Raw genomic sequence first — 26,181 nt, 5'->3', positions numbered from 1 at the left:
TTGACTCTTTTCCATTTGTCTATTGGCTATGTTCATTTTTACGGGCTGTCTCACAAAAGTGTTAACACCTTAATCAGAAATATTTTATTTAGCTTTTGGTTTGACGTTGAATTAGAGCTATATAGTGCTGCTGTGGTAATAGATCATAAAAAAACTTTGCTCAAGTTACTTTTAAAGACCGACTGTCAGACATACGGTATTTTGAAGAAAAGTTTTTCGTTTTCTTTATTAAACTGAATCAAATAAGAAATAATTTCCACGTGATGATATGAAAGACCGACTTTTGGCTTCAATTTTAATTTATCAGCATAAGATGAGAAATGTTTCTTAAATTATGAGTTTTGTTTTAGTGGAGCTGAGAACAAGCAGGGGTACATTTGGGATCGACACTACCGATGCTTCCTTGGAACCCTACCCCATAACGATGTGGTGTCGGCTGTCGTGTTCAACCCGGTCGACCAGGAAATGGCTGTCACTGTCAGTGACGACCACACCGTTAAAGTATGGCGCTCGAGAACTCAAATGCGAAGGCTGAGGAAACTTCAACCAGAGAAGTTCAGCGTCCTTCGTCCGGACACTTCGGTGCTGGAAAGTTCGACTGGAAACCCAGAACCAGTTCCCTGTTCCAGTACGATGTTGACTGCGGGGCTTCATGATGTCCAATTGACAAGTGGCCCAGTGAGACGGTCCTTTACTCAAAAGACAAGTGAGACCTCTGAAAGTGATGTTTTGTCAGATTAGAACAAGAAATTAAGTAGCTGTAGATCAAAAAAGAATTTAGATTTGTATTGAAGTCCTGAGATTGATGTTAATAATTCTAAGTTTTATCGAAGCAGTTACTTTTACAAAAGTGCTCTTTTATCTGGGATAGGGTTTCATTTCAGATTGTTTTTCTAATTCAGCATTTTGACCGTTGCATGGTCTTGAAGTTTTTTGAAAATCAAATTGATTTCAGTTCGTGTTTTCTGCTGCTGAAACATGAATATTTCTAGAATGGCATCTTTTTAATCAAAGAAATTTGAGAGCGCTCAACATAATAATTTGTTGTATCTATTCTATCTAAACCGCTGTTGTGCTGTCATTTTTGTACTAATTGATACTTTCTTTATTGAAATCGACTTTTTTCCTTGGCAATTAATTAGTTCAAATATGCTTTCGATCTCGCTTTTTGACAGTCTTATGTCAAAAATTGCACCAATTGTAGGGACCTTGCTTCATCGAATGAGGCCAAGAGGAAACATTAAAACTGAAGAAGTCTACTCAGGAAAGCACATTTGACATATTCAGACAAAAAATCAGTAATTGATGTATGTCAGTAGTGATGAAACTGACCAGATCGATTCTTGGAAATTGAACCAAGCATGATGTTGACTATGACAATAAAAGGTTTTTCGTTTCATTTTTTCCTAATTGGATAAGATTTTAACGGCCCATTGAGCTCTCACATTTAGATATAGACTCTATTGAGGACTTAATATTAGAGGTTCAATTAGGCAATTATTTTGAAATGGAGTTGCAACAATTATGCTTTTATTTTATCTACAATTGAGTCTGAATGAATGACAATGGCCGCTTTTTAAGGATGAATGTAAGCTTCTTTTCACTGAATGGTCGGATGGATTATATAATTGTTTTTTCAATTGTGCTAAATATGTATGAATCAGAGAGAAACCTTCTTCTAATATGAAATAGAACAAGTCTCGGGGCAAAATGGGAGAAGGGATTTTTTTTGGGTAGTGTTAAGGTTAAATTTGTTTTGCGTGGGTTTTCTAGTTCGCTAATTCAAATGTTCATTTGTTAAGTTCCGTAGAAATCATAAATGTAATTGTTCCTACCTTTGAAGATATGGAGTAGCTTTGAATCGAGTCTTTTTTACAAGCAAACTGAGGGACCTTAAAGAAACATCATACCAATGTCAGTGAAAGGCCGTATTGATGCCTTTTTTAAAAATTGAAATGTGTAAATTGAGTCCATGCGAAATTCATTTAGAAGAGTTATTTATTTACAATAGTTAGTTATATCTGAAGTTATTAAGCGTAAAAGAATGAAGTGACTTTCGTTTATCTAGATCTTGATGATTGTTTTTGTTTTTTTTTTGAGGAAAAAGGCTTAAAAATTGATCACGCTCAAAATTGATTTTGTGCGGGGTTTGACTGGTTTCATGATTTCTTTTGATTTTTGTTTCATTTCGATCAGCACTATCGATCAGCAAAAGTAAAAAATTAGCCAAAAACGATTTAGGCTTCTAGATTCAAAAATGGGCTTTAATCTTTCCAGCAGAATAAAAAAATTATTCTATTGATGCACTTTTATCTAAATGGGTCAACGAAACAAAAAACGCCAATCATAAGCAGTAAATTTTTCTCTTCAAATAATTTTATTTGAAACAATATCTAAGTGACCAGTTTAAACAAAAATAGAAAGAAGAATATTTTCGTAACAAGTATCAGGCATCCAAAGTTGTATAGATCAGTAACCCGAATAAGCAGTAATTGAATTTCAAAGATTGTCAAGGTGATCGATTTTGTTTCTTAGGAAGTTGAAAAAAAACATGATTGGTTTTTTTTAACTTTCCAACTGTCTGTTAGCAAATTTTAATTATTTCATAACGTCTCCTAAATGGAAATTGAGCCTAATCGAAATACAAAAGATTATCATGCCGTTTGTGTACGATTAAAAAAGAAATCATTTTCTGTTTCAAAAATAAACGAGTACATAGGGAAATGAGAGTAAGAGTGTTTTGCGTAGCGTAGAGTTTTTTCTAGTTTTTTAAATCAGTTGCGAGACTTTGAGTTCGGTCGAAATTTTACGCGTTTTTGGTCGTACTATTGAATTTGTGGAGCAGCTTTCAGACCGAGTGCATCTTAAGAGCAAACTGAGGGACAATGAAAAAACATGACGATGTCATTGATATACCAAATTGAAGCTGTTTTTTTTTAGATTGCAATTTGAGTCAATACGAAGCTCATTTTCTGATAGCCATGTATTACATAATTAATACTTAAGAAGTAAATTGTTAGTTATTTCGCTGACCCACGTAAAACATGAACATTAAACCCAGCGTTCCTGCAAAAAAATCAAAATACAATGAAATAAAGTTGTGGCAATTATGGATGATTCAAAGAGAAACCAGCTGCTTCAAAAATGAACAAGTTCAGGGGAAATGAGAGAAGGATTATTGGCGTAGTGTTGAGGTCGAATTTGTTTGGAGTGGTCTTTTTTAATTCTTTAAATGAGCCCTGCGAGATTTTGTTTTTCAGTTCCGTCAAAATTTTAAGCGTTAGCGTTCCTTCCATTTCGTTTGTGGAGTAGTTTTGGATTCCAGTGTTTCTTACCTGCAAACTGAAAGACTAATAAGAAGCGTCATAGCCTTGTCTGTGATAGATCATAATGAAGCCCGTTTTCAGAGCGAGAAAACGAAAATGAATCATTTGAAGTTAAATGTACGATATTCAACTCTCTATTTCTTTTTGTTCCCGCCGGCCCCCGTAAATTGAAAATGAGCCCACTCTGCCTCGTCCAAAACATTAAAGATACAATAAAAAACAAAATAATGGCTGTGAGTCAATTGTTTTCAGCCATTTTCGACTACATCAAAGATAATTCGTTTGGTTAGTATCAAGTTTAATTCCATTCAGTCGTGATTCAGATTCGAAATGCTATCTAAGTGTCTTGAAACAATTGTCTAATTTTTCGTTTTCAGACTAAATGAAACGAAGTTTTCAAATGACAGGATGAGAGACTGAACTCTCAATGAATCCTATTGCAATTTTTATATTATTTTATCTACCAATATCTCAATTTGCATTTTTAACCTAATTCAACAGCCGCTTGCAGCAAAAAAAAAACAACTAACATTTGGGAAAATTTAAATAAAGGTCTGATGTATTTTGTTTTGTTTTATTTTTTCATTATTTTTGGTTTTTTTGATCAAATCATTTTTGTCGGAGCGTGAGCAGCAGCTGAATATCCTTTTGTTGTTATCTTTCCGGTTTTAATTGTTATTGCTGTCTTACAATTTCGAGACGTGGTTGGAACATTGTGCTTCGTGCACAGCAACTGGCTATTCTGGCTTTATTTCGAATTGGCGCCTGAAGTTGTGGTATGAACTAAGTTGGCTCCTGAATTTGTGTCATGAAATAGAAGATAAGTCGAGGTTGTCTAATATGAGTGAACTCCGACTGCAGATTTTAACGAAAAGAAGTTGAAAATAACTGTTGCGAATTCAACCTATTTCTTAGACGAGCGGTTACGCAATCTGAGTTCTTTTTTGTAAGGTAACTAAAACAATAAATAGCATCAAATTTTTTTTGCTGAATTTCAATATCTGTGTACTGCTGTAATTAAATTAACAGGGAACTGCTTATTTATCTTTTTTCGTGCAATTTCAAAGCCGCTCTTTCTCATTTTTATTAAGAGTAATGAACGTAGTGATTACTCGTTCATAGGTCTTGCTGAATTTTTTTTTCAGGACATATTGGTGCATTTATGAATGCACTTAGGTAAATATGCAATTTTTGAGTTCAATTGAAATTCATCTGCTGAAAGTTACGTTAATAGCACTCTCCAAATACGAACGTGGAAATGGCGCAAAAAAACGTGAACGATTTATTTCTGCTTTCGAAAGTTGAATTTCCAGCGGAACAAAAACTTGACCTATTGATCCAGTTATCTCTAGATGGGTTCATATTATCAAAAAAAGTGGGTATCGTATATTGTTCTGAAAGTTGAAGAAGCGTAAATGGCATCTATTTTTTGTCTTTGGAAATCGAATTTTTTCAAGAATGTCTAACAATTGGTTACTAGTCTTTCTTGTATGCAGAGACGCGAAGTTTGTTAAGTAAACCGGCCACTTTTTGCTATTCGACTTAAATGTTTAAATCTATCTATTATATATTTAAATGCGGGCTTCACTATCTTGCCACGTTTAAGCTTTCCCAACGTATTATTTTTGCTTGTTAAACGAAAGAATTTTTTTCACGTTTAGGCAATATCGTATATTGCAATGGTTGAGAATTTTTCTTATCGATTTATCAGTTTAAATTCAGTGTTTTTGCCGAGTTTAAAATAAGCAGCCCGATAGTGGATGCTGTCTGGGTTCCAATTATGAATACCCAAATGTTTTTAGTGTAAAAGATACGACGATTGTTGTGATTTAAAAAAATTCAGAAAGCTCATTGGGTGTTGGCAGAGTAACCTCAAGGATATCAAATCTTGTCTCCAAATATGACTGCTGCTATCATTGTAGTTTTCGAGATATGACTTGTTTGATGATATCTTAATTTTTCCGAAAAAAAAAGATTTTAAAAAATTGAAAAAATTTGAAATTCTTAGTCTTGTAGTTGGGGGCTCTCAGGGGGATACGAATCTTGCCTTGAAAATTGACCGCTCGACCCTTGTAGTTTTTAAGATATGACGTTTTTTGACTTTTTAAAAAATTTTCAGAAAACTGAAATTTATATATATTTTTTCAATTTTGGAAATGACTTACTCTGTAGTTGGGGACTCTCAGAGTGATCTCAACGGTTGCAAATATTTTTAGTGTACGGGTACGACGATTGTTGTGATTTGAAAAACTCAGAAAACTCATTTTACAAATAATTCCTAAAATTTGAAATTCTCAAAGCTGTAGTTGGGTGTTGGCAGAGTAATCTCAAGGATATCAAATCTTGCCCCTAATTAAGACTGCTTAAATTTTTGTTGTTTTCAAGATAGACGTTTTGTATGGTTTTAAAAAAGTTTTTTTTTCGTTAACTTTAATTTGAAAATTTTCAGAGTTTGAAGATCTCTGCTGGAAATCTTGCGTCCAATTGCGACTGCTCAATTGCTCTTAGTTTCCGAGATGTGACATTTTTTTGTGATTATAAAGGTTTTTAAGTACTTAGATTTTATAACTTCACAAAATTTTTTGATTTTTCAAAATTTGAATTGAAAAAACTTGAAAATTTTTTGAAACTACCAACTTTGTTATTGGGTGTTTGTCAGAGCTCACTCTAAGGATGCTGGTCTTGTTTCCAGTATTTGCGATTGCTTACGAGTACGCAGCAGGTGCGTTACACGCTAGTTTTTAATGCTTTGTTTTGAGTTGAGAAATTCGCATGTTGAAGAATATGTAATATTTGTAATGATTTTTTTTACTTTTCATGATAATTTGGTGATTGAAAAAACGCAAACTGCATAGTTAAAGATACGAAGTTTTTGATCCTGTGTTTTGCTAAATTTAATTCGAGCAATTTGAATATGATTTTTTGATTGAGCTTTTTGTGTGGCATTCAGTTATTTTGCTTCCATGGACTACATCAAGTTCCTTTTTTTAAAACTCGATGGACATAGTTCAGTCTCTTATCTAGGTCGTGATAATAGTTTTTTTTCAGGAAAAGTTTTAAAGTGCTCTACTAACTGCAGAAATGCATTCATACATATTAAAGCATTATGAATGCCCTTAGGTATCTGTGCACTTTTTGACTTCAATTCATTTGGAAGGCTGAAAGGCAGGCAAAATGCACTCTCAAATTATGAAAGCTGTAATGATGCAAAAAAAACGTGATCGGCTTCGAAAGTGGAATGAATTTTCTGGTTTTCCCAGCGGAATAAAAACTTTTCTTAATGATACTAATTTCTCAAATTAGTTTTATGTTATCAAAAAAGTGCCAATTATGAAATAAACTTGAATTTCAAATAGCAATAAGGCAATATATGTTTCCTTTGAAATTGGGAAGTTGAAGTTTTTCAAGAAGTTTTTTTTTGCGATCATTGACTCTTTTCCAACTGTCTGTTGGCTATGTTTCTATCTTTTTGCAGATACTTCAGCTAGGATTATCTAGCCTCAACTTAAAAAGTTAATCATTTTCTCAGTTTTTATTAGCCATGTTGTCTTGTCTTTTCTCAGTTATTGGTTGAAGCGGGTTCCTATGTAGAGGAGGCCGAGTGTGAATCCCGAAGTCTCCGATCTTTTCGTGTTCTTCTGAATCTAAACTGGCAGGCTTCGTCATTTTTACTTTTATCAAGATTTTCGACTGAGCCTATAATTTAACAATGATGTTTGGTTCGGTCTTGTTATCAAAAGCTCCTAGTCATCGATGTCTGTGTAGGGAAAAGCATTTGGATGATTTTAAACTATGGTTAGAACTTGACTGCTTGTAGCTTTGTGAAAAAAAGCTTGTAGGGATCATTAGTTGTAAAATATTAAAGCCCTTTTAGTCGTTATTCGTATTCCAAAAAAAGTTCAAGAATGTGTTTGTGTCGAGAAAAACAAGTCTGAATTTTCTCATTTTACCGATTGTTTTTCAGACTGGAAAGTATAACCTGAATTTCAAAATCATTATTCCGAGATTTTTAAGAGTCAATAAGCGTACTGAAGACTCTTACATAGATTGCGATGTTTTTTTTTTGTAGGAAAAAGTTAGGTTTTTTGAAGTAAAAAGTTTGCTTTTGAAGGGAAAAATTAATTTTAGTTTAAAACCGTTGTTAAAAGAAGGCCAACTCCACTGTTAAAACCAAGTGCTAAGGTCACAAAAAATGTGATCGGCTTCTATTATCGGAAGTGGATTTTCTTTTGTAGTTTTCCCAGTGAAAAAAAAAACCTATTGACCCAGTTTTTTCAAATTGGATTTATTTGATAAAAAAATCGAATATTAAAAAATTATTCTTGAAATTCAAAGAGTTTTAAGAGCATATATTTGTTTCTTTGAAATTTGAAAGTTGTAGTAAACAAGTCGGAATTGTTTTTTTGTTTTCTTTTGTGTTCATTGATTCTTCTAACTGTCTATTGGCCAGTGATGTCCAATATAACCAATTGTTAAACAATTAGTGTAACCAATTGGTTTAAAAAATTGTTTTTAAATTGATGTAACCAATAACCAATTGGTTAAACCGATTTGGTTTTTAAAAAATTCATTGGTTAGTGGTTAAAACATTGGTTTCAAATTTTTAAAATTGACATCACTGCTGTTGGCTATGTTTGATAAATTTTTGTTTTAATTACTTGTTGGGATAGTTTTTCAATGAATTGTCCTCTCTCAATAGCTTAAAAAACAACCCAAAGAAATTTGATTTTTTCTAGTTCTTTTTAAACTTTCATTGCAAAAAGCGTGACTGGAATATTTTGTGCTACTTAGACAGTAACCGTTTTTTTTCTTCGTTTTTGTAGTTTTACTGTGAGGGATGTTTTGACATTTGCTTTGGCTCAATTTTATTTTTTTTTTGCTTCTGATTTTTAGCTTGAACGGAGCTTGTTCGATGGATACAAAATTGACATTTTTTATTCAATGAACTATTTATACTTTTTGATTGCATCTATTTAGAAAATAAAAATTTAGTGTTTGTCGTCCCGAGTTTATTTTGGTGAGTTTGTAGCAAATTTTAGTGGTAGTTGCTGCTATATTGATTTCAATGTAATTTATGTGCATAATTTTTCAATACGATTGAGCTGTTTTATTGTTGCGACAACCCCCAGGGGGTAGGAAGAAACTATGAGGTGATTTATTTTTCACCCCGAAAGCTCTTAGGGGGTAAGTTTGGTGTCATATTGACGTCCTTTCAGCCGTGATTTGAATTCCAATATGAAGCTTGAAAAAGTTGTCTCAATGTCGAGAAAAATGGTTCTATTAATTCTCAATTCAATTCTATTGTAGCTTAAATTGTTTCAGCTGTCATCACCGCTCCTTTGGCTGATTTTTTTTCATATTTAATTGCCCTCAGCTAAAAAAGGGAACAACATGAATTTCATTTAAAATGAACGTTTTTTCTCCTATTATCGAATTTTTTCAGTTAAATCATATTGGTCGGAACGTTCTGCGCTTCTTGCCTTCTATTTGGCTTTTCTTATATTCCGGCGTCATGTTGCTTTAATTTCAACTATAAGCATATTTCGGCGAAGCTGGGAAGAGAAAGAATAATTCTATTCACAGCTTAACATTTAAAACGATGCATCTTCTCTAAGAAAGATTGTCTAGATCGGGTGGAGCTGATGTGAAAATAGATTTCTTAAGAAAGGTTGTCTAGATAGCTGGGCCGTGGAAATTGATTTCAGGCGCCTTGACATTCACCTGACCGGTTTTTTTTATCAAGAAAAGCACAGTTTTCTGTCAAATTTCAGCGAGATAACATTTACTTATTGTTATTTTTTGTAGCATTTAATTGATTTAAGCTTCAAGGAATCAAATTTAGAGATTGCCTTGAGATTATCATGAGAGATTAACACAGCAGTCAAAGTTTTTGGCTTTTGTCATTAGTTACTATCTGAAAGCATATTAGTGATAAGAAAATCCCAAGGGAGCAATTCAAAATAAATGTTTGGTTCTTTTTGATGTACGAGACCATTGCTGTCATTTCATTTTTATGGTATAATGAAATTAAGGTCGATTGGTGACATTGATACAAGAGAAAAAAACGGAATTGAGGCAAGAAAAGTTAATTGAATGAAATGTTTCGCTCAATTGAGTTATAATTCAGGCCATAAACGATTCAGGTCATAGCGTTAGGTTGGCTAAATTGAAAACGCATTCATTATCCTGATCTTAATCGCCAGTGAACTTGAACTAGAATACTGTCAAATTTCTATCTGTACATGTGATAATTCAGTGGTAGGCTAATGGATCATTCGGTGCAATGATTTTCATCCTCGTTATTTTAGATAAAATGGGACGGATTGATTGTGCTATTGTGAGATGGATATTAAAGATTGGAGAGATAGGCAAAGATAGGAAAGGCAAAGATAGGAAGATAATAGAGCTCAGAATGAATAGAAGTTACTTATAGTATAATGACGAATTTGATTAGAACGAGCCCAGGAAGCAATTTAATTTAAAGGTTCGCTTCTTTTGATATGCGAGAACTTAGCTGTCACCTCATTTGCGAAACATTTTCTATCGATACGAAAACAAAGACAAGTCAAATTTAATGAGGTTCTATAGAATGCGATGTTTTTAGGGCTAGTCGGCAAAAAAGTTCTGAAAATAGATTTCTTAAGATATCTTTAGAACCGAGAAAAGCAGTACTGCCGATGTAAAACTTTTATTATCGAGGCTGAATTTACAAAACAACCAGAATTTACTGTAACTGGCTGGAAAGAACCCTGTCATAGAGCCCGATTTTTCCAACTAATTTTGACTACCTCAAAGGAAGCTCGTAGGAGTTCAAGAGTGGTATCATATTGAAGCCCTTTAAATCCTGTTTGTGTAAGCAAAGTTGTCTCTGTCGGGAAAAATTGGATTTAAGGTTTTTCGTTTTTCTGACTAAATTACCCAAAACTTGATGACTGGCTGTTCTCCTAATTTATTTTCTATTACAGTTTTAACTTATTTTAGTTGCCGCTCTTTCCTATATTTTTTAGAGTCATGAACGTGCTGAATATTCGAGGGCGTTCAACAGTGCCGAAGAACAACAGTAACGAAAAAAAATAGTTCAATAGTGCCCAAAATGAAAACTTTGTTCAACGGTGCCGAAAAAATTGAACAAATTTCAACGTATTAAAGGCGGTAATCAAAAATTAAACAGCGAATGTTTATAATCTTAAGTGACACTTCAAGATTTTGAGCGAGAAAATTTGCAATTTAAACCTTTTGCGCCAAAATAATTGTTTAAATTGCAGTTTCCAGACATTTTGACACCAAAATTGGAGTGTTTTTGTTAATGAGCGTCAGTAATTTCCCGCTCTTTAGAAAATGCGCTTAATTCATTCTGACATTTTCCCGCCTTTTCGGCACTGATATACATCGGCACGGTTGAACGCCCCCGAATACTCAGCACTTTCAGGGTTTTAAAAAATATAGGAAAAAGCGGCAACTAAAATAACGTTAAAACTGTAATAGAAAATAAATTGGGAGAACAGCCTATCATCAATTTTTGTGGGGATTTGAATTTTTAGAGGATCTATTTAACAATTCCTCCCCCCCCCCCCCCTATTACAATGGGGGGATTGTTATGTAGGTTCAGCTAGCAAATTATCAGCAAATTAGTCGAACTTTCAGCCAATCAGAATGCAGCAAATTCTGAAACCGAGAAAGTTCTAATTGGCAACAGCTGTTACACTTAGCAAATAAGCACGTAAAATGAACTTCGCAAATGCGCACGTAAATTATAGGGGGAATTCTCAAGTAGGTACCATAGGGGGGGATTGTTGAGTAGATCCTTTTTAGATATTAAAGGGGGATTATTTTTATAGGATTATTTTTTATGGCGAAATAAAAAATTTACCTACTAATCTAGTTTTCTCAAATTGGATTAACTTTATCAAAAAAGTGCTAGAAAAAATTGTTCTAGAATTTCAAAAATTTTTAAGGTCAAATTTTTTCTTTGAGTTTTGAATGTTTTTTCCCTTGCTTTCATTGAAGTTTTTCCAACTGTCTGTCGGCTATGTTCATACTTCAATCGATCATTCAAAAAAATATATCTAAAATTTTAGACAATATACTTGTCTTCGATTTTGTGAAAAAAATTATCTTGTTTTTAAATTTTTAAAAAGCAGCTTGATTTGAAGATTTTTTCCGTAAAACCGGCTTTTTAAAAATGGGTGCAGTGATGGTTATTTTGCACGTTTTGTGACCTGTAAAAGTCGTCATGACCACTGGAACTGAAGCCAAATGTTTTTTCCATTATGTGTAAAAAAGTAGAATATACAACACAATTGCTTTTAACATTGGAAAAAATACCTATTTTAATTTTAAGTGGCAAATAAAATTACCAAATAAGAAATTAATTGAGACATAACATTAACTCTATCATCGTTATCATTCTTGCAAAGCTACCAAAAATGGAAGAGGTTGGGAACTAGCTTTTTGTCTGACTAGCAAAATATTGAAGAAGCTGCCCACCTTAAATCCTCAGAATTTACGTAATTCTGGTGTAATTTCGGCTTCAAGATATGGCGGTTTGTAGATGCGACTGTTTGTTAAGAATCGAACTTTTGTAGTTAGGGCGAAGAAATACGCTTACTCAAATAAACAACTCACTATGTTTTATTATTGCGAAAGACGCCTGAAAGACCACTTGCTTTCAAGAAACAGTAAGTGTAAATTTTCAATTGGTCATTTTTAGAAAATCATGAATCAAAATTTGAGTCAATTTTGAATAGAAGAGACACCCAGCGGTCTTTTCGATTGTGCGGGATTGAATTCTGCGTCGATTTTGGCGTCGTGTTGAAAAATGTTCGTGGACGGAAAACAACTTTCAATTCCAAGCTCCCGCAGATACAAAATTTCATTGTGCCTGAAACGAATTCAAACTTATCGAACGAATTTTTTGTCTCTGTATTACGTAATAACTTAGCTCTTTTGTTTATACTCAGTTTCCAATTGTTGACCAGTTTTGTGTTTTTAACAGCTTAAAATATCATGGAATTGATATATTGCTATTTCTTACCTTTCAACATTCAGTAGTTTTTTTATTACACTGAATATGCTAGACTATCCTTAAAACAGTTCGTTTTTTGAGAAGAAACTCCGGGGATTTTGGGTTTTTCACTATTGTCTTGATTTTGGCCATAATTTGTTGAATTCACGTTTTTTTTGTTTGTCAGTTGTGTGGTTTCTGATCGTGCAAGTTTATTTTTTTATGCGTTTACCTTCGAGTAACGGTACACGAATGTGTATGACAATTGACAATGTAGCGGGCTGAAATTAGACATAAAAGGTCGCAACAAAATTGCTCATAGCTTTGCCGTAAATAATGTGGTGCCAGGGGCGGATTTAGAGGGGGGTCGGGGCGGGGGTGGGCGGACTGCTTCAGGGATTCGACCCCCTGCCGACCCTAAGGTTCCCCCTTTGCACTATATCCATTTTTGGCGGACGGACCCTAAAATTTTTCTTAAGGTGCCATTGGCGCCAATAAATACTAATTGCAAAGGGGGAGCGCAAAATTTTACTTTTAAGCTAGTGAAACTAGGATTTGGAGTTTTTCAGCTTCATTTTGTGAACCAAAAAGTTCAAAATTTTTTCAATTTTTTTGTTTCTAGTAATTATTCTACAAAATTTTTTGTCCAACTTGCCTTTTTTACTATGATTGTCTAATATGCCTATATTTTATTCTTACGTCAGATCCTGTATAACTCCAAGCAGAAAAAATTATACTAATTTGAAAAAAAAACAATCTTTCTAAACCGTAGTTTTCTATACACTGGCACAGTAACTGGCTATCCTTGTTTCGTTTTGGAGTTTGTTTGCTCTGTTTCTGTTATTGTTGTTGTTGTTGCTGACTGTGGAGGGGCGTCAGTGAGGGCTGCTATTGCAGCAATTTCACTGCCATCATCAAGGCGTGTTCTTCTGTCATGATTTCGAGATTTATGACCGTCGATCCGAAGAGTTCACAGCGGGCTACTAACGTGCCGGGGTTGACAAGCCAGCGTTTTACCGTATCTCTATCTTCTTCACTTTTTCTGCACATAGGATCGATTGAAGCTCAAACGCTGCATCGTAGCTGGACCTCAATCGAGCCAGTGTAATCGCGTCCGTGATTTTATGACTTCTCTGTCCTTCCGTGAAAGTTTGCTGTATGCTGCGGCGACTCTGGGTGAAAGTGTGCACAGTCCGTGATGGTTTCCTTGACGCAGGCTCTTACAGCTTCTACTGACACGGGTTGTGACCAATCTTCGCTTGTAGTTGCTTCGTTAGCCAGGGCGTCAGCGACCTCGTTGCCGTGGCTCGGTATCCCTTGTATTGTTACTGCTGTCGAAACATTCTGTGCAACTTGCACAGCTACCGCCAAGCGTTGTTCTTTTAATATCTCCATCTCTATATTAGTTATTCGCAAAATGTTTCAATCCGTTGTAAACGAGGATAGCCGGTTTCTTTGCAAAGTTGGGAATAGTGTTGCGACCATATTCTTGAAAAATCTAATACAAATTTGTTTTTTCTTCAAATGAGTGTCGTTTTTTGAGCCTGGTGTGATGTAAGGTTCTGAACGAAAGCCTAAAACCCATACTCGTTAGTCATGTTAGATGCATATTGGACAGCAGTTTTTTTTGAAAAATGACTAAAAAAGAAAAAAATTGTTTTTCAAATGTTTAAACAATTTTTTGCAGTTTTTTTTGTTAATTCTCAGGATGGCCTTAAAAAAAGGAGGGAGAAAAACTAAGCTTTCAGGGGTTCAGTATAAGTTTCATGGCTTATCCCTTGGTAATAAGTCTGCTTGCTCGCTTTTTTTGCTCAAATTAGACTTAAATCCAAAAATTTCAAAACCGGTTGTTCTTGACTGGTATTTTTTATGGAACATTTTTGATGTAGTTTGAATCACTATTCGAATCATGAAAGGTAATTAAAATTATATAGCACTCGACCCATTCTGATGATTGTTTATGGTTCCAGATCTTGCGGGGAAAACAAAAAAAATAGAACACACCCAAAGACAAAAGTTTTCAATGGTCGGAACAAAAGCAGGATATCCAAACTCGATTCCCTTTTCAGTATTGAATGAACTTTATTGTATAATTACTCCCCGCACCCTTCCCTGCTGGAAATCTGGTCTAGATAGCCGTAATACGACAACTCGCAACAAGAGACAACTCGCAAAATACTCACCGACGCAGTCGCGCCAACTTGTTGCGAGCTTGAAGACAGAGGGCAGGACTGAATACGAAATTTTGAGCCAGTTATCGCCGCGATGCGTACTTAGCGCTCCCACCGGCGACCTCAAACCAAAATTATAAAGTTTCACATTAATTCCAAAAATTTGCGAGTTGTCGCTTTTCTTATTTTATTTTTGCGATGTGTCTTTTGCTGCGATGGTGTCTGATGGTGTCTTTGTTAAATTGTTCGTATTCTATTTTCCGCCTAACTTTGATTCCAATCGAATTGTTCTGTTCGTGTGATTCATCATGGCGAAGAATACCTTAGCATGAAATGGTAGCTGAGGTCGCATGAAAATGGTAGCTACTACCCTAGGTCCTTTATTGGTTATTATCCGGCTATTTAGAATCAATCTTCTGCTCTCTTGGAATTTACCTTAATTACCTTAGCGAGTCTTAAGATCTCAAATTTTATCCCAAGGGCACGTTTATGAGTTTTAGTTTTAATGCGATCAATTAAACTAATGCTACCTCTCGAAGAGAGTAGGCGATAAAAGTTAGTCCAAATTTTTCGAAACTAATTCAGGATTTTTTTGTCATCGATCTTTTCGATTGGAAAACAAGTTTGACGTCAGTGCTTTTCAAACCTTTATAGCTTGTCTTATTTCAGTGCTTCAAGAGAATTGGCCGGTATGATTTTTGCTATTTATTTTATAAATTTTCTATTCTGGCATCAATGAAGTAAAATTTGACAACTGGAGCTAGTCGTAAAACTGATATATGTTTGGTATGCCTTTTAATTTGTTAATAAATCAACACCTGATCTAGCGCAAGTCATTTGCAGAATTCAAACTTGACTTTGTCTTATGCGTTCAGAAGCATGTGCATTCTCCCAAGAAGTCAAAATGTCAAGTCATTCGAGGGGAAAGAGATTGATCGCGGAAATTGGTTCTTTTGGTTGTGTCGAACGGCTTTGCTTTTTTGATAAATCAGAAGGTGACTTTGAAAATGTATTACCTCAGGATGTAAATCGCTTTTATGGTGAATCAAACAGAAAACAACCTTTCAAGTGACGGGAAGTTCCATAATATTTATTGAGCGTCCGTTTGATGTTCACTTCTATAAAAAGATTTTGCAATTCTAAATTTCTAAAAAGCACGGAGAACATAGTGGTCATGATAGAACCATGATGCAAGGTTTATGCGCCTCTTCAAAGAATTGCGATGAGTTTTGCTGCTTGATACAAGTTTTCTCGATGTACTTAAAGTCTTTTTTGTTTTACGTTCTAGAGGTATGTTTCAAGTAGAGAATTAGTAGACATGGTAAAGAATCAGTAGGAGGATTTTCTAGAAATACTTTTTTGGCCAGTATTTTAATGTTGATCAAAACCGCTCTTTTCCTAAAACATTTTTTCTGGAAGAATACAATTTGAGCAAAATAATAAATTGTTTTAAAATATGATATTCGTCCCCATGAGTTATACAACTACACGTTGTAAGCATACATGGGTGGTTAATTTTTTAGTCAAACCGGTTAACCGAGTTGAATTAAACATGTATCCGCCGCTTAACTGAGAAAGTCCCCTATTTTTTTGATAGAGCCAAAATTTTTTTGAATACACTCAATTGAAGCAATTTTGTACAAAAGCAGAACAAATATTTGCGAAGTTTTTTGAATTTTTTAAATGATATATCGGTATTTCAATTCTTGTGTAACTTTTTTTAATAAGATATTTTTTTGAAAGATATACAAGATGAAAGTGTCTTTCAATCGTAAAATTCAGAAAATGTGCACGAAGAGCTCGGACTGTTTACTAGCAGTAACCCCTGTTGAACATTTCAACTTCACTGGTATTTTAATTGGGTCAAGTTTCATTTATCGATTATCCGTTCCATGCCCTACATACAACTGTTATTTGATGATACGAAATTTCCGCTCAGAGACGTTTGAAAACTGATTATGTTGTCTAATGACGTTCTCAGGCTTGAGGCTGGGTTTAAAAATGTACAGAAATTGTTTTTTTTTGTCAGGCAATAAAAAACAATTAAAATAATTTTCTGTTTCCTTGACATGGAATTATTTGAAAAACCTTGCATGATATATAAGGCTTCATAAACTTGATTAACTTCAAAGCCAGCTTTCAATTTTCAGTAGTACCTGATGTGGCTTAACTGGTGAAGCGATTCGCAGTGTCCAAGCGAACTGCTGCAAAGACGACAACTGATTTTGGTGGGACTTTAAGACGACGCTATACACAAATTCTACAATTGTATTTCTGAAAATATAATTTGCTAATTCGAACAAGTCATTATACATGATTGTCTCTCAGTTGTCGTCTTATTATTATGTCGATTTATTTAATTGTTGTCCTTTTTACATAGCACAGGGATTCTTTCATGAATCGTGGAAAGAGATTTAATAATCAAACGGATTATTTGGAAAAAAACTGATTTTTTTTCCAAATAATCAGTAGCAAAATGTTTTTTTTTTCGCTGTTTGTGTACATTTTTTGTTGTTCTGTTTTTTTTTCAACTCCGTGTAAGTTTGTGAATTTCATTTTGTGTAGAATATTTGAGTTAACACGCTCGGGTGAGTACAGCAAAAGTCTAAAATATAGAGTTTAACTCAGCGCTTGTGTTATATTCGAACGACATGAAAGTATTTTCAAAAAGTGATCCCAGTGTCGAGCAACACCGCTTTGAATTTTTGTATTATATTTTTGTGCGGGTAAAGCCATCGATTATAGTGAGGTTTGCTATATGAAAATGGTCATTTAGGCTAAAAACTTGTTTTCACTTGAAGAAAACTAGTTTTGGAAAGTTAATTTAGTGATGAAAATTTGCAATGAAAATTTTGGCAATGAAAATTTTCTAAAAACTGAATTTTTTGCGTGAAAATTGGTTGTTTTTTCTTCGTGTTTCAGAGTGAATGAACCTAGTGAAGACTCTCTTATAGGTCATGATGATTTTTATTTTGTTTTTTTGATTGTGTTGTTTTTTTTCAGAAAAAAGTTTTTCAAGATCAAATTTGGTTTTTCGCGGTTTGTTTTGATTTAATTTTCAGTTCAGTTCATTTCGTTTGTTGAAAGGAAATCAAACTTCACTATCGAACAACAAAAGTGTAAAGTTCACAAAAAACGTGATCGGCTTCTAGTTTCGAAATTGGATTTTAGTTATTAGGTTAATCGGAATAATCAATTTACCTATTGATCCAGTTTTCTTAAATTGGCTTGAATTTATCAAAAATATTCAATGATAAATTTTTCTAGAAATTCAAAGAGCGTCCAGTTCATTTATTTTGTTTCTTGAAATTTGAAAGTTGTAGTTTTCTTTAAAAAAAACTATTTAATTTTTCCTTGCGCAACTCTTTTCTAACTGTCTGTTGGCCTTGTTTTTTGTTTGCTATTTTTTTTTCGAATATAACTGTTATCACTAATTTTTTGCCTGATTCGCTAAGTTTCGACACGTTTGTATAGTTCTTTCATCACACATCCATCAATGACGATAGTAAAAAAAAAATTCAATGAAAATTTTTTTCTGGTAGTTTTTCTAAGAATTTGAAAATTGTGATGTTTACATAACATTAGCTGTCGACTCATGTCGGTTTTTTTTTCAAAGGCGTCCCTTACTTAATTCATCCTCTGCAGAATAGACGATTGCAGAGTGAAACTTTAAATCAGAGTTTAACAAATACCAAATCGGAGCGTCGAGCTCTTGAACCATTTTTTATCGAGGCGGTGTGATCTAATGTTATAAAGACTTTGGATCTCACAGAGAGAAAACTAGGCTTCACAGAATCAGTTTTGAATCCTGTCACGGCTAGACTAATTTGTAATTTGGGTCTCTGTTTGAACAGTTTGTTTCTACAGAAACAGAAGCTGAGGCTGAAAAGGCAACAAGACTGCTCGTAACAGTGCGAAGCCTTGAATGTTCGGACTGCCTTTTAAGGTCTATGGAGCATTAATAACACGAAAAAACTAAATGTAATAAAAAAAGTGAAATTTTTTAATCAAGTCCCCCCACACGCCATATAAAATTTAAATTGATATATTTGTCCTTAATTGGCCAAAATGGCAATCTTTAAACCCCAATAACTTTACAAAAAATGATCACAGGTAAAATATCTGTTCCAATTCAAGCTCAAGACAAAAATGCTTATAAAAAAGGGCATAATTACCGATAAATTGGAGCGATATATTGCGTCCATTGATATCAAGTTACATGACACATTTCCACATGGAAACAGGATATAATTGGGCGCCAAATTTTTGCTTAAAAGGGCTTAAATTAGGAAAAAAATTATTGGTTTTTTAAGTACGGGAAAGACTGTTTCTATCTGCTCCTTGAGTGATTAATCCATTGACTAACGCTTATTTTCGGATCAGACTTCTCAGATAGGGTGCTGATTTAAATTATCCAGACGAAACGATTATTTTTTGGAAAGTGAAAATCACGTTTTTCTCAGATTAGGTTGAAATTAGACAAAAAAGATCGGAAAAAAGTTATTTAGAGCTTTGCCGTTAAGAAAAAGGGTGTTAAGAGCTTTGCCGTAAATTTAATTTAATTCATATCCAAAGTTCTAAACCAATAATGAGTCATAATCGGCTTGGTGTATGTCATCAAAATTTACGAAAAAACCACTGGGTCTGTTTTAAAATAAATTATGTCAACATGAGCATCTTAAAAACTTAGGCAGTTTATGAACATACTTTGTGTAAACCAAGTTTTCATTGTTCAATAGTCAAAACATGTCGTTTTTACTACATAAATTACCATTTTTTAATTGAAAAATAGTTTGAAACGTTTTGTGACCTTTTTTGAAGAATTTACTCTTCTTCAACATTGATGCGCTTAATAAATGCTGATACACTTCATTTACACAAGCAAAGATTGTGTTATAGTATGAACTCTCTTTTCTTTCCAACCTAAGTCGCAAATATTGTTCCGAGGCAAATATCATTGCGACAAAATGTGTTCATTTTGATCATTAACCAACTATTAAGTGCAGCCAATGCTAAGGATATGAACGCAGACTATTATACTTCAAATAGCACTTTAGCTTCAAGGTATAATGGATCTGTTGCGTAGAGGTATGGAAGGAGACCCGCAACAGAGTAATGGTTTGAATCTGGGCAGGATCGGTTGTTTTTTAGTGAATTTTTTCGTACATTAGTTGAAATGCGTCCGCTCTATAAATTGAGGCATATTAGTTGGTAAATTTCTTTTTTTTTTCAAATTGACTGGTACCACATTTGTGTCATAATTGGCTTGCGTCACTTAGCAACTAAGTTGACTCATAATTGGCGTGCTTCACCTTAGAACTTTTGTGGTTTGAATATTTTATTCATTCAGTTTTTCCCAGTAACGTTATCGATAATATTTTTGCTTGTGTATGCGAAGTGCAACTTCGCCTCTGTGTTAAAAAATGTTTTTTTTTTCGAAATATCTGATCCAATAAATCAAGCCGAAATTGACCCCTTTTTTGTGTAAGTTTTCAGACCGAATTTCCCAAAAAAAATGCATCATCAGTTCTGAAAAAGTTTGAAGGAAACTTTTTCTCGTCAGTTTCATCTTTTGATTTTCGTGTTTGTAAAAACGTGTTTAAAAAAACGTGTTTTGAGCTTGCTATAGGTTTTTTTCTGGTTAATTGAAATCCACACTTCATGACTGAAAGGGCTTCAAATTGATTTCGTAGTCGACCAGCTATTAAGTTTTTTTTAGTGGTGTTTCTACTTTTCTACTACTCAAGAGCAGTCACGCTTACAACATAATTTTTTGTATGTCCTGTGACTTATGATTATCTGCTGAATTTCAAAATATTAAAAATCAAACATTTTCAATTAACTGACATTATGAGTTTTCAATATTAGTTGAAATATCAAGTTCTGAAGATATGCATGGATTTGCGACATAAACTGAGGGTTGAAACAAATAATGTATTATGCAGGGTTTTTAACCACACGAAGTTAGCTTGTCATCTATTTGCTACGTAGTTAATTTTTTTTTTGATAGTTTGATGATTATTTTACAAAGTCATAAATGCGGCTACTGTTCAATGGAAATGTTCAATTGAGACCAAGACATCAAAGTTGATGAGCGCGGGAGATTTTGAGTCTAAAAGCATCAAGATATGCTGGCTGATTTGATTTGAGCTTGTACGCTGTAGACGTAGTTGCTAGCACAGTATGCAGCAGTATGTTTGTTGAAATCGGCCGTCATCAAACTGGCTAACTGCTATTTCAAATGTATCGTTGAAGAAAGTTTTTTACCGGGACGATACACTCCTGTTTAAATGTAGACCTGAACATTTGGCCACTAAGGTAGTAGAAAATGAAGTTTAAAGAGTTGTTCAAAACGGCCATCAGTTCGGCCATCAGCTGAGCGAAAGCAGCTTCATTGGCGCTTAGTTCCTGCTCCATGTCAGTTTGGCTAATTCTGTTGAAAGAGCAAGACGCTACCGAAAACATGAGATATGAACAGCTGATCACGATCAAGGTGACGATGACGTTGATGTCGCCTCCGAAGCTCGTCTTCTTCGCCTTTCCTCCTTTGTTTCCCACAGATGAGTCAGCGGTGTTCTCGTCACGTGAGGCATTGATGGTGCTCAGGATTGGCGAGTACTGTTTTTTCTTAATACTGTTGATCACTGGGGGGTCCATAGTCATTTTGAGATGTACTTGAACTTTTGAAGGGGGGTTTTTTGGCGACTGTGGTTCGGATTCTTGGTAGGGAGTTGGAGTTGAAGGTCCACAGTAAACATCGTGCCACAAATCACTGTCGTCAATGGGAGTATTTTGATGTTGATCATCTTCCGGTTTTTCGTCTACGTATTGCAATTTGTATCGCACTTTTTCCGCTGCTCTGCGAATCATAGACGTTTTTTCATCGTCGTTGACTTTACTGAAATCTGTTTCGGAGAGGAACTTCTGTGACGCTTCTTCGTGGTTAGATTTTAGAACGATTGTCACTTTATTACTGGTGCGAATTTTTTTCTCTTTGCGGATTTGGTGAACTTTCCAGATGAAAATGACGTTTGCGAACAGAATGAGGAAAAACGGGAGAAATGAGAAGCATAAGTAGGTGATGATTCCAATATAGGCCAGCATTGTGTCGTGGAATCCCCCTGAAGACATGGTGCAGACATTTGCAGGCTGTTCGATTTCAAAGAAGAACAAGTTTGGCAACACAGCTATGTAAGCAAGTAGGGTCAGCGACCATGATATGATTCTCGTTGTTCTGTGCACGTCAAGTCCGTGGTGCCATATTGGAAAAATGATTGACAGTGCTCGATCCAGAGCTAGAGCGATCACGTGCCAGCCAGCATTGATGGTGCTGGCCCAAGAGTGGTAATAATAGATTTTACAACCGAGTGAAAAGTAATCAGCAAGGTGAAAACCCAAAGATTTCAGCCCCATGTCAATGAGGCCGTCGTGCACAACAGAAATAGAGTCCCAAACAGCTAGATAAGCCATCAGATTTGTGCTAGTAGATTGCAAAGGTAATGCCAAAGATGTTTTGTAGCAGAAATAGTTCATTATTAAGCCGAGAAAGGAGATAGTGCCTCCGGATATGCTGACGGGCTTCGGGTGCCTGGAACCGCGACATATGATTTCTCGAAAAAACGAAATGTCTTTCAAATCGCACGAGTTGATTTCGGTTAAATTGGTCATTTTCGATACTTGCCAGTTTCAATAATTTTGAATTTTTCAATTTAAATTTTGACCTCCTCAACTGTCAAGCAAAAAACTGCGAATATTCTGATTGCTTCAAAATTGTTTCAGTTTGTCATAATGAGTGTAAGCGTTGAGTGAAAAATATTGTTTCCTGTTGACTTCTAATTTTAAAGAGGCTGCATCTTCAGCAAATCACAGCTAAGTTCAGTCGCTTCTTTTCCAATTGCGCTTTTTTGAGCTTGCGGAGGAATTCTTTTACGAGCTGTGGGAGTTGTATTTAACATTTATTAAGCCCAGCCTCCCTTTGTGTGATTGCCAAATTGATTTAAAGGCTGATTTAATTTTTTTAAACAAGAAAACTAGATTTTATTAACTGAATACTTCAAATGGGTTATTCAAATTCAATTTTCAAACGTCCAATCAAGGTAGTAGTATGGAAAATAACTGGAGACGAGTTTTTTTTTTGCTTTTTAAGACGGAAGTTTTGATTGAGAATTAATAAAATTTCCTATGCAGCCATTTAATTTCCTCTCAGAAGCAGTTTATGGTAACAGATTTGGAGCTCAACCCCGGATATAACTAATGTATCTTCGTAATCGGCAAAAACAAAAACTGATTATCATAACTGAGAATCCATTTCATTTTTAGAAATGTGAAATAAAAAGACTGATCAAATAGCAGACATTTATTTCTCGCTGGTTCTAGGTACAGGTGAAAGACATTTTAAGCAAAAAATAACTAGCCCAGGTTTTTTTTCTTTTTGTAGGTATCTGGGAGTTTTTCCGGAGCTTCTAGCCCTCAAAAAGCACTATAAAAAAATAATTAAAATCGAATTGTTGAGAAAACGTGCCTAAATACGGTTTTCATTAAGCCTGCTCCAATTCATTTTTCGTCTTCGTTGGCAACATGTGTATCCAGAATCATTCAGGGTTGGTTGACCAAATCCAGTTTATGTAAAATACTAGCAAAAGATGCTCCATGGAGAAACATACCATAACTAATTTATGCTATTTTAATCTAAAGGACGCAAGTAGCGTCATAACTGATTATAACTAGTTAAGTCAAATGGAAATCCTCCCAGACGTTACTTAATATGGAACTGAGTTAAATAAACTGGTGTTCTTCGTTGATATCCAATCTAACAATTAGTAAAACAGCTACATTAAAGTTTTTACCTTTGCTAGCTTCCATCGTCTTCTTAATTGTAAAATATTACCTCGTTTGTTGAAAAGTAATATTTTATCGTCTTCAGTAATCACCAACTTCCTTTTTGAGCTCTAGTTATCATAAGCATCTGAAGTTTAAAGAGTGAAAATAACAATTTAAGAATAATTTGTGTTCAGGCATGCATACTAATAATTAGAGTTAAAAACCACATTTACAACCTTAAAACTTAAGTCTGAGAGATCAGCTGGGATCTTTAGGGTCAGTTTTCAGACTTCTCTGAGAGGAAAATTTAACCGGATGAAGGATTTTTCTTGGTGTTTACCAAAACTCTAAAAAGTTTATACAAAAAAGTACGAGCCGTTTTTACACTTCGGAGAGCGAGTGTCTTGTAGTCGGTAACTAGAATTCTTCCCGTGCATAATTTTTGTTATAAATCCTTTTTGCTTTTCTTACTTGCTTTATTATTGAAATTTTTTCTTACTTGCTTTTTTTCAATCCGAGTTCCCTAGTTTTTCGAGTTCCCTAGTTTTTCGAGTTCCCTAGTTTTTCTCATGAATTTTGAGATAAATGAAGGAGGCTTCCAGATGGCTTGGGCTCTTCGAAAATTTTCTGAAGCGCTTGAATAGCGGCCTGCTCAAAATCCAGCAGCCAACCAAAAGTTTGATTTCTCTAGCACACGTGCTATTTCAGGGTCGACCATTAAAATAATTCTCCCATGTTCATTTTGTCTACTGTCAAATATTATATATTATTATAATATATTTAAGTTTTGTATAGCTTGGGTATTTAGAAATTTCTGTTTGTTGAAAAGACTAGTAAATACTCGTTTTTTGCGCTTGAGTTGTCAGTTCGAACAAGATTCTTGGGCTGCAGGGCTAGTTGCGTGGCAATGTCGTTTGTTGTTTGCTGAAATGCGGTGGAGTCTGCGATGGTCTCTATAACACTTATGCTCAATTCCTGGATGTTTTTAAAACTAATTCAGCATCGGGTTTTCACGTAGAAATGTCATAGTAATGTTCAGTTCTGGCTTCAATAAAGTTTTTTGCCTTCTGTATTTGCTGTCGCTCCACATTTGTATTTTTGAAAACCAGTACGTTGTCATTTGTTTTTGTCGTTTAGTTAGTACTCGTGGCGTGATATCACTGGTATTTGTTAGTCTTTGGAAGATGAGGAAATATAAAAGGCCGATTCAAACATTATAGCTGATGGAATAGTTAAACATTGATTTTAAGTGTAAGGCACTCTAATTTTTTTAGGCAGAAGTTTCCACTGTTGCCTTCAATAAGCAGAATCTATGTTTGCTCTATTTTGAACAAGTTAATGAAGGATTACTCCTGTAGTTATTCGAAATGCAGTTTTTTCGAGTGACTTACTACATCCAGACAATTACAAATAGCTGATTTGGCCTCAATAAGTACTCAATTGGAAAACTACTATGGATAAGAAAGGGACTTAGTTTGAAAGGGTATGGAAAGGGTTCAAATTATTGTACGGTTTTCTTGTTTCGATTTCATAAAGTAGGAGTTGTAAAATTACTAGAGGGTGAAATAAGGTAGGGTTGAAGAAATAACCAAGACCAATGTGTATTGGTCGTGCGCTAGTCGCAGCTGCTCTGGCTGTGTAGTTCAAGTGTGTGGTTCACGTGTGTGGCTCAGATTGAACCCGAGGTTGTAAAGATTGTGTTTTGCCATATGAGTTTCGTACTTAACCGTTCTGTAACCTTTTTGTGTCTATTCTGCTCGGGTTAAGCATTAGGCATTTGAGAGCGAACCTCTCAACGATCGTACTTTCTTTCATTATATCCGTACGAGAAATTTGATGAAAAAATTTGGTCGAGAAACTTGTTGGAAATTGCATTTGTTTGTCTTCTGTTACGAAGGGGCGGATTTCTTATTGTTTTTGTATAATAATATTACGCTTGCGGTTAGCACGCGTTATTAAACCGGAATATAGACTTTTTTCGGGTCAACAATTTGTGAAACAGAATCACTTGAATCACTTGTATCTTGGCTCATAATGAATTCAAACTGATATGCGTTCCCGGACAACTTAGCCTGGAGGTAAAGTATATGCCGGGGACAGCAAATGTCTTGCGTTCGAATCTGACCTGGACTTTTTTTTCAACCGGACAATATTCTGTTTCAAATAAAGTTTTCGGTCAATTATTTGTCTGCTTATCTGTTTTCGGATTAGTTTTCTCATCTTAGAATTGTTTTGCTGTGCGCATTTTCTTTTAAAAGTTTCTCATCTTAAAATTCCTCGGTCCAAATTATTTCGGCCTAATTTTTGATGACCTACTTTTGGGGCGTTTCAAGAGAAACACAATTTTAACACTACCTTCCCTCAGATCTTTTCACAAAGCATTAGCGGCCTTTCACAAAGTTTTTTTACACAAAAAGTTATCGCCCTCGGAAATTTTTGATTTTTTGATTTTTAACCGATTTTAAAAACTTTTTCGATTATTCTCGAAAACGATTATTCTCGAAACTCCCGGGCAAACACGTACCTCCAGCTTTAGCTTTGCCCCTAGCTAAAAATGTTGGTTAACCTAGTTTTGTCAACATTTAAAAAAATTTTGATGCTTTTTATGTTTGTGATATATCGCAAGTGGTGCGAAGTTCCGCTTTGCCTCTGTGTGAAATTTTGCATCATAATTGAAAATTTAAAATTGTTATTCTTTTTCAAACAGCCGTTCAATTGTGACAAATTTTTCATCAAATTGATCAGAAACAAAAAATTTGATCAGAATTTGTGGGTCAATGGATATCAAAAACCTCTGAGATTAATTTTAACCTTAACATCGACTGTTGCTCTGAGGATTGGAGGATCTAAATTTCTCTCT

General features: G+C 34.6%; 3 protein-coding genes across 4 annotated transcripts in view; all 3 read left to right on the top strand.

Annotated features, from left to right (window-relative positions):
- LOC134842430 (uncharacterized) overlaps window positions 1-1,146 on the top strand; it is a 227,611-nt gene extending 226,465 nt beyond the window's left edge. For both annotated transcript variants that reach the window (XM_063858768.1, XM_063858766.1), the window contains one exon: window positions 351-1,146. In XM_063858768.1, the coding sequence (XP_063714838.1) occupies window positions 351-741 (391 nt within the window). In that variant the 3' untranslated portion in view covers window positions 742-1,146. The remainder of the gene's footprint in view (window positions 1-350) is intronic.
- LOC134842435 (uncharacterized) overlaps window positions 1-26,181 on the top strand; it is a 298,939-nt gene that overhangs the window by 226,464 nt on the left and 46,294 nt on the right. The window lies entirely within an intron of this gene.
- Window positions 1-26,181, top strand: part of LOC134842434 (uncharacterized) — a 266,691-nt gene that overhangs the window by 226,458 nt on the left and 14,052 nt on the right. The window lies entirely within an intron of this gene.

The sequence above is a fragment of the Symsagittifera roscoffensis genome, chromosome 3, assembly GCF_963678635.1.
Source record: "Symsagittifera roscoffensis chromosome 3, txSymRosc1.1, whole genome shotgun sequence".
Lineage (NCBI taxonomy): Eukaryota > Metazoa > Xenacoelomorpha > Acoela > Convolutidae > Symsagittifera > Symsagittifera roscoffensis.
This window is presented reverse-complemented; position numbering and strand designations above follow the sequence as displayed.